The sequence below is a fragment of the Helobdella robusta genome (assembly GCF_000326865.2).
Source record: "Helobdella robusta unplaced genomic scaffold HELROscaffold_20, whole genome shotgun sequence".
Taxonomy (NCBI): domain Eukaryota; kingdom Metazoa; phylum Annelida; class Clitellata; order Rhynchobdellida; family Glossiphoniidae; genus Helobdella; species Helobdella robusta.
Window position 1 is genome coordinate 1805092 of NW_008704084.1, and position 14538 is coordinate 1819629.

Sequence of the window (14538 nt, forward strand, 5' to 3'; positions counted from 1 at the left end):
TTACGCACATACATAGAGATAATTTTATATAATGAAGCCTTTAAAAAATAAGCCTATTCAATGAACAAACAACTAATCTGCAGACCAACCAAGCAAGCTCTACTTTTTGTTAAGAATGTCAATGACTCATTTCAATTTTTAAATTATTTTATTAAAGATTGAAGAACTAAACGCGTTTGTAGAGTGTCGAAAAATAAAAAAAAAACTAACTAGAAAAATATACGAACGATAATAAGAGCAAGTTGCAAAAAACAATTGAAACTCGGAAGTCTTTAACCATTTTCATTTAATAAAAAACAGTTATAAATTAACGATGAAATCAAATTATAAAATTAAAAAAAAAATCTAAAATCAACAAATGACTTTATAACTTCTTGTAATTTGTTAAGAAAAAAGAAGTTTCGAAATGTTTATTGAAGGATAATTAAATAATAAATGTGTGTTAGGGTTTTAGAATGAGATATATAAAAATATGGAAATTTTCTTGAGAATGTTTTAGGAGGGTTTTCAAGTAATGTTGGATGATCTCGCCGAAGCTTGACAAATTGCACTTATCAATTATCAAACAGGAATAAGATAGGTTGTTGTTAGTTGCCACTTGGAAAATTAGCAGTGTAGTTTTTGTTGTTTGAAATTGAGAAGATGACTAGTTCCATCAAATTTTTCAACCTCAGCAAAGTTCTGATATGTTTTATTTGCGTTTTTTTAAATTTTTCATGAGAAGAAAGACTTGCTCCAGATTTTAAAGCTGGGAGGATGAAACAAATGAGGTAGACAAATGAAACTGTCATATTTTTTGAGTAATTTTATTTTTTGCAAAAACTTCTTTTTATAATTTTTGCATTGGATATAAAATGTCCACAAGTTTTTTGATTTTGACAACTCTAAAAGAATTGATGTAGAAACTTGTTTTGCAACATGCAAACATATAGATTGAAAATTTACCAAATTTCTTACAAAAGTTCTCAACTTGTTGTTTAGTTAAAGTTACGCTAAATATAATTTATAAAAAAAATTGCATACCAATAATTTTTGGCTATTGTTGTTCAATGATGTCATATTTTGTGAGTAATTAAATCACCAGGTTCAATTTTGAAGAAAAAATCTGTTGGTTATTAGTTCATAAATAAATAACTCATTAGAACATAAAAATATTTCTAAATGAACCAAAGCAACAGAAACATTTGTCATAAAATTATCAAACCCTGATTAGATATTAGATAAATGAACTTTCAAACAAACACAAAAAAAACTTCTTCATAGATCTTCTTCGATAATAAACGATGAGCGGGGAGCGGGTCAACATATGCTCGAAAAGAAACAAATCTTTCAAGTGGCTCTGGTCCTGTGCCAGCCGCATCAACATCTGCAGTTCGTGCTGATGTTTGCTGCACGTCCCGTGCACGTGTCCAACATGCATTTATAAATATGTATATATATTTATATACACTGTCCTGTACATGTATATAGCATGTGTAATAACCTAGTGCACAAACACACTTTTGTTGTTGTTTTTGTTACAGTAACAACATATTATGGAGATTTCAACTTAAATTATTCTTTAAACCCATGAAACATTTGATAAAACATTCATATATCAAGTATCATAAAATTTTTTTTACACAAACACAAACAAACACAACACACACACATATGTATACACATATATTAATACATACACCAGAGATGAAATGTTGTGAACATTTTTGGAACAATAGAAAACAAACTTTTGAAAATCATTCTACTGCAGCCTAGATAAAATTTCTCAACCGACAACTATTAATTTTTTCCATTATTTGTAATTAATTATTTATAAAAAATAATTCTTTCAATACATTTTTGCATTCAGTAGTTTTTCAATGAAAAAACAAAGTAAGCGAGTTTAATGTGCCTACTCTTCAACCTTCTTTTGTTTCTTTTATGATCGGCTCAAATGTTCAGGCAGCACACATTTGTAAAACTTTCTATACAAATTGCATGTGCATGTATTGTTCTTGAGATTGAAGAATTTGAAATAACTTTAAATGTGTTGGATTGGATGGAAGAAACGAAATGCTGATGTTTACTTGCAAGCAGCGCATCTTCTAATGAAACAAATCATTCAATGGCATTGAAATGAATAGGGTATCAATAAAAACAAAATAAAATAGGAACCTCGCTTGTGAAGATGAAAAACAACTTGATGGCCACCACATTCAAGGGGAAAAAAAAGGTTCAAATGTTTTTGATTTAAATTTTCATGGTGCAAATGTTCATGATTCAAATTATCATGATGCAAATGTTCATGATTTAAATTGCTTGCAATTTAAATCATGAACATTGATTAAATTGATTTTAAAATGCTTGCAAAGCTGACAGACTGACGTGGTAGAAAAAGTTGACAGCTCCCCTCGTTCGGTTCCAATACAAGATATTTCCATTTATCAGCACCCGTGTCGCGTGTTAATTCACTTACGTCAGCAGAGGAAACCATCATACGAACGAGAAAAGTATAAAAAAAAACATTGTAGCAAGCACATGGCACACTCAATAAACACAACATAATTGTGTGCAGGACACAATAAATCATTGGTTGCAGAGCCGCAGATCACCTAACACTTCAATGTGTAACGGAACTAATTGACTCATAACATGGTACATGCTGTCTCAAAATAGAGTTATAGATATGCTTAAAAACCGTTTTAGCATACAAATACAAATTTCAAATAAACATTTTTCTCAAAAAACTTTAACATGGCTATTCTTTTTTCCATTGGTACAACGAATGCCTTCATTCCACTTCCTGATACAAAATTTTTCATAGCAGCAGAGCAGTGCAACAAATGCGATAATCCCAGTATGACTCATTATATATTAATAATTTCATTTCATGTACTGCTTTTAGCTTGCTGTTTGTTATAATGTATTATATGACATTCATTTAATGAATTTAAAAGTTACTATACGCACAGGCATGCCAAAGAGACATAAGATTGAAAAGGAAAAGTTAGAGGTCTTTTTTATTTTGATTGTAGGTTTTGATTTTAAAATTAGTTGGTTCTATTAATAGTTAGATTTGTGTATTTGATTGGGCTGTAAGAAGGAGAGGATTTTTTTGTACATTGTTGAGCGCAACGATGATGCAATTATTTAGGGATTCATTCAAATTAATTGCTAGTCTCATGTCTGACTCGTAGACCAAATGCGACTACTCGACTGTGACTCTCAGTCATATTCTGCACTCAAAAACTAGCGATTAAAGATTTGCAAAATTTAATTTAATCGAATTCATCTTCACATTGCCATAGTTAACAAATTACTGAAGCTTTGTGTTATCATAAATAAAACATGATATATGTATGCACAATACATCTTATGATACAACCAAAGTGACCGATAAATGTACAACATGCAGCGAATACAAATAGCTACCAAAAACATGAACACCATCCATCTGACTGACGTACCGTACATGAACGCATTACGTAACAAAATTAACAAACATCTTTTGCTGGCTCAACAACACGTAGCTTCCACAAAATACTACCTCTTTTTTAAATTTATGCCTTATGTCAAAAATTTTGTAATTTTTTGTTATTTAGTTTTGTAGTTTGCAGTTACTCAGCGAACACACGATAGCCTGCAAGCATTTTGCATGCTCTAACGACCGCCTTCCCCTGATTGATTACAGGCTGACAACGTTCAACATCTTCGCAAACAATCTCTACAGATTTAAGACAGATGCAACATTTTGGTGATTGTTGTTTGGAAACTATTTAAAGCAAAATGATTCCAAAATTAGTGTCGTCATGAATAATGTTATAAAACTACACAATGAATAACAACATGAAATGAACAAAGACATTATCCACATTCACCAACTTCATCAACTTCCACATAGTTAAAATCATCAGTAACTTTATCGACGTTATTAACAATTAGATCACTTTTAAAATGTTGTGTAATGACATGCAAATATACAAACACACAAACAGACAGGCACACTCATACACTTATGATTGAACATTTTTATACCCGGTTCACATTTCTATGAAGGACAAAATGTGGTTCGCGTACCTTAACAAACAGTTGGCATTTCGTAGCAATCAAACTTTGGGCTAGCACAATGTTCCTCACACATACAGTTACACACCAATCATATTTCGCATATCTTTCCACTCTCAGCTCCACATAAACACGCTTTTTCTTATATATCTGTGTGTATGTGTTTGTTTGTGTGTATATGTGTTTGTGTGTGTGTGTTTGTGTCTATGTCTTTGTGTCTATATGTGTTTGTTTGCTTGTTTGTGTACAATCTCCTGTTCGGTATGAATTTTTGTTGAGCTTGAAAAAAAGTCATGCAATTTGTTCATCAAAGTGATTTACGGCAGAAACTTAGTTGTTGAGGCTGATTAATTGAGGAGGATATTCTCATTTTTATTTTTCTACATATCTCCCTCCTTTTATTTCATACATTTGTTTGGTATATTTCTATACAATTCTATTGTTAGAATGGATTTTATTAAAATGTATGTTTTTGATTTTGTGGGAGTTTACAAGAATTTGTTTTTTACTTTGTAACGAACATTCGAGCAAAATGTGAGTGCGTGTAGGTGCTTCTATTAATTGGATGTATCCACTCAAGTTTTAAAGGTGGTCGTGTTGGAAGCATTTGAATGTGGAAAGGATTCCACGCGAATTGATCACTTGCAGAATGGGTTTGCTAACAATTAGCTTCATTTGAAGAAGTTCATTTAGAAAATGAACGTGCAACAACAACTTCAACAACAACTTCAACATTTGTAAACTTGTTGAGAGTTTCCTGCATATTGTTTCTAAACTCACCAAATAAACATTTAAGTTTGTACGTGCTGTCTAGATCTCTGCAGAGGCGTCATTTGGGGGGAGGCAGGGGGGGGGGGGCCATTGGCCCCCCCCCAAGAAATCAAAATTCTAAATTGCAAACACTATAAAATAATTATATAAAATTATATAATTTATTATAATTATATATACAAGATATTGTGCTTTTTGAGTTTTTAAATGTCAAGCGCTATACAATTTATTTCATTTGTTCCTACAATAACTCATGTTCTGTTTTAAAAAAAGCCGTTGTGTTGTCGCCATATTAACTGTCGCGTTCGCTGTTATTAATGTTATTTTGATTTAGCTGGAAGTCCATTTATCTCATTTTTTAAGATAAAGAGTGAAGGTGAGTTAGAATACAAATTGTTTCAGTTTCGTTAATAAATTTGATCAAACTACTAATCAATAATAAATGATTAAATTAAATTAATTATCAATGATATAAAAAATATTTTAAATCATCAAGTTGGTAAGTCAAATAACAATAACTATTTTTTCTGGATATTGTAATAAATTTTATAAAAAGTTTAGATTATATTGTAGAAAGATGTCAGCTGGAAATGAATTACAAAAAGAAAAAAATTAAACTTATAAATTATAAAAGTGTTAATTTTAAATTCTTTGTAAAAAGGATATATATAGGATATATAATTTAGTAATTTTAAAACTTTAAAAATGTAAAATTTATTATAATGTTGCACTGACGAGACTACGTAGTCGAAATAGTACTATATGCATACAAGTAGATAATGACATCTTCTGTAAATAGAAATTTTGTTAATAGCATTAACAAGTTAAGCTTGGTAGATTGGAAAATTATTCGAAGAATCGAGAAACTATCAGTACTGTAAGAAACACCGTGATCTTTATTAATTATATATATATATATATATATATATATATATATATATGAATATATATATGAATATATATATATATATATATATATATATATATGTGTGTGTGTGTTACATGCTAAGTTATAGACCACATAAGTTCGCCCCCCCCCACCAAAATCTGAAATGACGCCCCTGAATCTCTGATCTAGATGGGGTCTGAAGTTTTAAAATGTTTACATCTTGACCGAGGTGAAGGAATTTCGAAAAAATTCACTGGAACCAAAATTTGACGTAATCGCGATAGAAGAGCTACACTTTCTTAGCTAATTCATATTGCAGCTCCTTTGGTACGTCCAACGCTGTCTATCAGCGGCTCTGTGGTCATCATTAAGCAATGAGATGAGATTGGCGACTGGTTCGTGATCTTTTTCTTCAAGTCCATGACTGTTTTTGTAATGGTTGAAAAATGCTGTATAATTTTTTTATTCGATCGAGGTATAAGTTATATTCTTCCAAATTAGCATCTAATCCATTCTTTTTACATTACATTTCATAACTTTTGTTCTGGTGCGGTCGTTTCAAGAGGTAATTTTTTTAAATTATTCAATTTCAATTATGGTATATTTGAAGTTTTACAAACTGGGACTATTTTATATTTTACATACACATTCAACAAAGGGCTCGCAAAGTTCATTATTCATTACTTTTTTACTTCTCTCATACACTAACGAAGATGCTGAATTAATAAAGGAGTCCATATCTATCAAAATTGACGATAGATCATCACTTTTGGACTATTTTATTGTTAAGTTGATCATCAAATATATGTATGTATGTGTGTGTGTGCAACCTCAACAAAATTTTTTTCGGCCCTTCACTTCATAAACTAAGCTAAAAAAAAGACCGCGCTTAATACGCAATGGTTTAGTGCAAGCATAAACAATAAAATAACTGCGAAACATTAAGCCTAACCTGTAAACAACTTCATCTCAATGAAGAACAAATAAAAACGTAAACAAAATATGGACTACAATTACAAACAACGACATCAACGACAATGAACCACACAAACGAACTTGCATAACATTAAACGTATTTAATTATAAAAACATCATAACGAACAAACCTCAACACATTCTTGTATAAAAATCCACTTAAACAAACAAACATCAAATAATGAGCAAATACACATCCCCCCAATAAAGTGGCATCGAATAATATTCGCACATGAAGCGGCAACGAGTCGCTGGCCACCAAGATCGTGTTGTGGCTCTGCGAGCGACTGCTGATGTAGATGTTCAATTATAAAGGAACATTCTTTACGGCTCTCAACCTGCATTGCTTCAGGGGCAGGCTCATCGTTATGCTTCAAAAGCTTTCCTCCAAGATGTTATAAATTCCTTTCAACGTCTATTTACTTTTGGTTGTTTTATTTTTTGGAGTTGTATCAAAACATAACAAGACTTTATTGAGTTTCTTCTTAGAAATACAAAATATAAAATCAAAAAGCTTTAGCTACAGCTTTTTGTTGGCAATATTTGTATGCTCTGATCATGTAGGTACGTGTGTTCAGGATGACGGATGTGTGTTCAAACCATCAGACAATCGTAAATCACTATCTCATTTGGCCTCGCTGCTCACTTACGATTTTCCTTAATACAAGTGTTTATGAGGATGAGTATGACTATATATCACATCTTGTGCAATGTTGCTTTGGATTTCAAACACACAAACTTATGGACATTATTTTAGTTCCATTGGACACGTCTGCGAGTCGTGAACAGACACACATACATATCTGCATGCATCGTCTTTTTGAAATACATTAATGACATTTTACATAAAACAATTTATTAATTTAATCATACCTCTTATTTTTATGCAAAATATATTTATTTTCTACAGAATTAATGTTTTTTTAAATAATAAAATTTAAATTTCTAATTTATAGTTCACATGAATCAGTTTATTCCTACAGAATTAATGTTTTTTTAAATAATAAAATTTAAATTTCTAATTTATAGTTCACATGAATCAGTTTATTCCTTTTTAGAAGCAGGCATAAGACATTGCAGTATCATGTCCCACTCATATTTGTTGCTAATCCAAGCTGTGATTACAGTCGTTTGTGAACTGGAATGTGTGGCGTGAACGAACGTTGACAAGTTAGCCAACATTTCGCTGCTTCATATCGCCCGTCGGAATAATTACCTTTGCTGTTCGGTTCCGACAGAGTCAAATGTGCAATTTAGTGCGGCCGTTTTTAAGTGGTATATTTTTTGCTTTCGGATCTTTATAAATATCTTATTTGAATATATTGGAGATAACTGTGATAAAATTAATTTTAATAATTACTTGCGACTTTTGTGAGAAACGTTGTAAAAAGATGAGCAGTCATTTTTTTTGGGGTTTTCAGGAAAGTTTAGTGACGGACTAGCATATTCTGTATTTATGAGTCAAACAGGGTAGCTGGTATAAAAAATGTAACAAGCCAGAAATGATTGTTCGATGTCTGATCTCGTTGTTTGTTATTGGGAACAAAATTATTATTTTATGGCTGTCAGCTCGATTGGCAAATTTAAATGAGAATAATTGAAATTAAATTAATTGATCGCTCGCTAGAATCATAACTATGATTGAAAAAATTTAGATGATAATTTCTTCGATGTTGATTGAGTTCAGAACATAAAAATTCACACCGATACTTTGGATAATGATTTGCCACATCACTCAACACAGCTCCATATTAGATTATTTTGAGCTCTGCTTGCATAACATCCATCATCTTCTGAGACAGTTACGTGTGATGTGTTCAAAAAGTCATTAAACAAGGAAGAACTGAAATTATTTGTGGGTAGGTAACAAATCGTCAAGTAGTCTGGATGATAATTTTAGCACTTTGTTTTAAACATGTTAATGTTTCAATCATATGAATCATCAAATCGAAAGAAACACACACAACACACACACACCTAGAGTGAAACAAACACACGCATCACACATACACGCACAGACATTTATATGTGTTTACCGTATTGAAATAAAATATCAGAGAACTAACGTGAGTGACACGAGTCAAAAACGGCAGACGACCTTCCTTGTTTAATTAATATTAATGAACTTTACTATACCAAAAAAAATTCTGGAAATTAATCCTCCTGCAAACTCTCTGCCTTTGTAGGTAAAATTTTGTTTCAAAACTTCCATTCACCAGTATGGTATTTTAATAGGCATTTAATTATTTTATTTAATATATATGTATTATATTCTCTATATATATTTATACATATATAATATTTAAAAATGCAATCAAGCATTTTGCACGTAACATCGATTGAACGTTCCTAACATCAACTAAACGACCTTTGTCGATATTAACTGCTCCTTATTATACACTTATATATTTTAAAAATATTTATTCAACAAAATAATTAACTTATTCTTCAGTTTCAGTTGTTCGGAACCATTTTAGGCATTAAACACAAAAACTGTTGAGTCTAAATTGGAAGAAACACTCCATTAGAGGTAAAATGTGATTGAAGTTCAGGAAACTATAAATATCAATTTAGATAAAATCCTAATGCAAAAGAATAGGAGGAACAAAAAGTTTAAATGAAGACAAATTGTAACAAATGGCAGGACGGTCTCTTAAAGAAATGCTTACTCAAGGAAGGAAAAAATTCCCAATTTATTTGAAAAAATTAATTAAAATGCAATAGAGTTTCAGTAGTCTTTGATTTTGTGGGACGTGCTTTTAAAATAAATTTTGTTTAATGTTGGTATTTATAAATTTTTTCTAAAAATGTTCAGGCTTTGTTTATTTTTTCATACTTCTTCATAAATTTGTAATGGTGCAGTGTATTAGGAAGGGGTTCATGACGCCAATTAGTAGATGCTGTTGTTAAACAAATGATGCGCCCTACAGAATTCCGCATATCAAAAACTTTGTATATTTATCTGCCAGTTGAATCAAGTGATGAATGCCAAAAAAGTTTAACCAGACGAAAATTTGAAAAAAATTTTATTATGATTTTTAACAAATGAATTATTAAAATATATTGATACTACCATTAGAAGTTCATCAACGAGATTAATTTACGTTGCGGTCCGAAGGCCTTTAGTGTTTCTGCGCGGTTCATCAATTTGATGGTTTCAGATTTTTTTTTTCAAAACGAGTTGGTTCTTGTTAATTTACTATTTTCTTTGACGTCATCATAGGCTGGAAACATCAAATTGCTCCATGGTACATAAAAAATTGTCAGCGAATGAAAGTTTGGGGACACAAAATATGTGTCCTTCCTGAAAGGTTTCCACGACATTACGTTCGCCATTTCAACATTCACTGAAAACTTAATTTGGCTGACGTACTCTCGTCTGGCAACTCGATGCATCTCAATCTGCAACGACAAACGTCAAACACGTCACATCACGTGATGGTCTGCTGTGTGACGTCACGTAATTCGCGTTTTTTTAATTTGTTACTCGTCACTTATCAGAACTCCACAAGGTGTAAACCTCATTTGCTGTAATTCACCGACACTCACTTCTCACACACTCTCCTCCTCTCCATCATTATCATCTTTTGCAGTTTAACTTCGATGGGTGACGGACACCTTAACGTTTACATGTAGGAAAGTATTTGAACCTTGAAATTTACAGCATATGCAAAAATTTTGTGTTGACGATACAACAAATGTTAAACATTAATAGCTCTTTAACAACATTTTAACAAACGAATTTTTATTAAAAATTTTTGCAGTCTGGAATTGGTTGGGGGAGGGTCCTCAACACTGACGACCTCTTTGAATATCGTCAACTTCTTGCTTAACGTTCAATCAATTATTTGCCTAATTTTTTTATTATTAAATACTGGTTTTTTGTACTAAAATTTACAAAACGCTAGTGTTGTCAGGGAGGTGAAAATTGTAATTTTCATCAATTTATAGAAAAATTTCTTCAAGTTATAATTAACCCTATCTACATTTGTCATTGTGGAATTGGCTTTGGTCCAAAATTTCCCATTGGTTATGCATTTGCTCCTAGTTCAATAATTTGCACAACTTTTTTTCATTAAACTGAGGGATCATGCATAACGTCATAATCATAACATGGGCGATGTTGTTGGATGTTTATGCAGATGATATTATATTATATCCGTCTTGACATGTAGTGTTCAACAAATATATTTCCAGAATAGTAATAAAAAAAATTAAATTTTGTAAAAAAAATAATTAAAAAAAATACAGTTTGTTAATAAAGTCAGCAAAATTTTTGATGATTGATTTCAAAACTAACAATATTAAATTGAATCCCCCAGAGTGCAGATGACAGCAGAGAAGATAGGACAGGAGTTGGTGAGGATCGGCAGAGAAGTGACTGCGATTGAAGATATCAGAATGGTTAGTTCTTATGTTATCATGTAAGCTGTGGTGTTGATTGTTGTTAGCGTTTGCTTGAAATATTTTGTCATTCTATCTATATTGTTGTTGTTGTTGTTTATGCTGTGTTGTTTTTAAAAATGTTCGCCAAACTTTGTTCAGTTGCTTATGAAATTTAGCTACGATACGATTCGATATATTTCAACTGCTTTTAAAACAAAATGAAATAGAAGACATGATGGTTTTAATCAAGTTATAAAGTATCAAATATTATAATTAAGCATAATCACTTTACAAACAGTTCTAAAATAAAATGATAGTTGAACCAAAATTCTATAAAAATAGTGTTGTTTTCAATGTTTATAAACACCATTATTTCACCACTAACAACAATCACAAACAGTAAATTATTTAAAATCTTGAAATTAACAAACACAAATTATACCTACGTTAACATTCGACTGAAAAAATACAAAGAACTTGAAGAACGATGGATTCCCAGAGTTTTAGCGAGAAAGAATATTGGAGGATTTTTTCCTGCTTTTTTAGACTAAGACATTTTTCGTATTTTTCTGCCCATTAGAAGGTTGAAAGACAAAAGAGCAAAAGTAGCTTCTGCTATATTTTATGTCAAAACTCTCTGAAGACAAATTTTTAGCAGTATTACATTGTTTGTTTTGGACCACCAAAGAACTTGCAATTCATCATTTGTGAAATAGCTTATGTAAAATAAAAATTAAATAAACAAAATTCGTTGACGGAAATATTACAAAGGTAAAACAAATTAAATATTGAAGGAATTGAACATTGCTAAACAAACTTTTATTGAATTAACCTAGCATAAAACATTTGAAGCGGTTTTATGGAAATGATGAAAAATGTTTTTGTTCCAAAATTTTCCAGGTCTCCATTATTTATTAACTTTTAAAATATTCGTCGTCACAATAAGTCTATTCATCATTATTTCATCTATTTACTAACTTATTTATGTCTTCACAGTTATATTTTCACCTTTTATGTCACATTCCTGTTATTTTTATTAATTTTTGTTCACTTTTAAGAATTTGCCATTAATTTCTCCTCAGAGCCATCACGTTTCTAACGAACAAATAAATAAATTCCACATAGTTTTTAACATCTGCATTGCAAATTTACAGAGGAAATAAAAGCTGGAAAAAAGTTTCAACGACGTTTTTATTCGAGGCACCAACAAAAACATCAACTGAACGTCAGGGAAACTAACTGCAGTTTAAAAATTCGCCATACATTTTTTACGTAACTCTGCTATAACTATGCTTTCAAGCAGCAGGATGGCTCAATGGTTAAAGGCGCATGGTCCTGCTGTTGCAGGGAATGCTTTCGATTGCAAAGAGATCTTCGCCTTTCACATGCAATGTGTCTGATGCCAGGTTTTCACGCGTGTTCCTATACGCTGTGTGTGTTATGTTTGTTGTTCATAGCTCTGAAGCTGACGCACAAGAGAGATTGACCTTTAACCTTCAATCATGTGCTCTCTCATTAACAGCAATAATTACTCTTAAATGAAAAACAATAAAAAGTGTAAGCGAAATAGTTTTGAAAACAATTTTTGTAGATATGTGACCAAAATGAAAAAATGTGACTAAATTTATAAATACATATCAATATTTGTTCCTCCATAAATTAGGGAAAAAAAATTAAACCAAAAAATAATTAAAATAAATTGAATTAAATCCAACGGCAAACTAAAATAAATAATTTTTTTCAAATATTTTAAGACAAAACAGAACTAATTAAATTCCGTATTAAGTAAATATTTGAAATGATTTTTCTTGTGAAAATTGTGATGAATTAGCTCTTAGAAAATGTCTAAAATTGGATGAAAATAAATCAAAGTAAAGTAAATTTGAAAAAAAAAGGAAAACTAAATTCCCATGTATATAAAAAATGTGACAAATTTAGTAAAATTGTAACCGTATCATGTTATATATATATATATGTGTGTGTGTGTGTGTGCGTGTTATGTGTGTGTGTGTGTGCGTGTTATATGTGTGTGTGTGCGTGTGCGTCCCCTGCTTCTGATTTAAAAAGAACTCTTCGTTATACGAGAGCTCTGCGTTGTAATTTTATTGGAATTAATCATTTTTTATTACACAAGCGGCACACGCGTCCTTATGTGACGTCACCGAGTTTTTCTTTCTCCGATTTTTTTTCCTTTTTCGTCACGCCACCTCATTAAATTATATAAAATAAAATTTTTGTAAAATTCAGCAAATTTCTAATTTCATAGTTCTCCCAATTTTTTCTGAGGAACCAATTATTTTTTATTTGGGAAATAAATAAATTATTAACATAATAGTTTTTTGAAGTTATAAAGGCTTTTAAGTGACGCCATTGAATTTTAATATATTTTATTTTGTTTGAAATATTTTAAAAAATTTTCAAAGCGAAGAGAGTTAATTCGTTTTATTTCGAGTTATTTTTTAGGAATGAAATTAGACCAGATATAAATAATTTGAAAATGAAAAAATACCACATCCAATCTAATATTCCTGATGGTTTAGACAGGTATGATGAAAATAAATGTAAAATAATGTGACGTTTATTGAGTTAATAAAAATCAATTATAAAATTATAATGCATAATTTTTATTAAAAAAAGCTGAAACTAGTTGAGGCAGCTTTCGTTCAAAGAGAGAATAACAAACTGAAAAAAACACAAGAAGCATGGTTGCATGCATTCAACATGGACACGTATATCCGTTTAGAGGTTATGCGTGCTCCAGAAAGATGGAAAGCATTCCAGTGTACCTCTGCTCTGCACCTGCTCATGTGCATCTAACTATCCGACCTACAACCCCACATGTGAATATGTGAATACACGTTCGTATGCAGGCATGCATTCGTACACTCTAATACATAAAAACACAGATAAATAAGAACCGGCATATAAACACATAATTTAAATAAAGATTTCAAACATGAAATAAACATGAACACAATAGACAATGCAAACGGCTGTATGATAACAATAAAAAAAATGAAGAGTTTTTAGATTGGAATGTTAGAAACAATTATTCCGAGGTAGAGTGTTGACACGTAATAGAAAAATAATGAAGGATAAGAGGCAATCCTAAAAAGTATCAATAAATGGTTATTGCCTATCGAGATATTTGAGATGTCTAGGAATGTCAGTTTCATTTTGAAAAGTTGGCTGAAGGATGATTTGATGCTTAAGTTTTGTGGACGGAGATTGTGTATGGCAGGTTTAATTCGTGCTATGATAGGAATTAAAATACAAAAAAAAGTTTTGGCTGTTTTGGAATGATACACGTCTCATACAACAGTCTTCAGACAGACCCCACGGCACAGACACGCACACACACACACACATACATACACACACACACGTGTGTTTGCGCAGCAAAGACTGGTTAATCAAACGACATCTGGGCATATTCAAAATGGCCTAATTAAAAGTCACACTTGAATGAGATT

The 14538-nt window shown here is 31.1% G+C and overlaps 2 protein-coding genes across 2 annotated transcripts in view; both read left to right on the plus strand.

Moving 5' to 3' along the window:
• HELRODRAFT_171317 (hypothetical protein) overlaps positions 1-2316 on the plus strand; it is a gene marked incomplete at both ends in the record, with an annotated part of 2874 nt that extends 558 nt beyond the window's left edge. The window contains 2 exons of the mRNA XM_009018044.1: positions 1264-1371; positions 2151-2316. Coding sequence (XP_009016292.1) covers positions 1264-1371; positions 2151-2316 — 274 coding nt within the window. The remainder of the gene's footprint in view (positions 1-1263; positions 1372-2150) is intronic.
• A 7280-nt stretch (positions 2317-9596) lies between these two features.
• Positions 9597-13882, plus strand: HELRODRAFT_171318 (hypothetical protein; the record flags this gene model as incomplete). The annotated part of the gene is made up of 4 exons (XM_009018045.1): positions 9597-9675; positions 9903-9990; positions 11002-11083; positions 13703-13882. 4 exons carry the CDS (start codon positions 9597-9599, stop codon positions 13880-13882), a joined length of 429 nt encoding a protein of 142 aa, XP_009016293.1.
• Between the last annotated feature and the right edge of the window lie 656 nt (positions 13883-14538).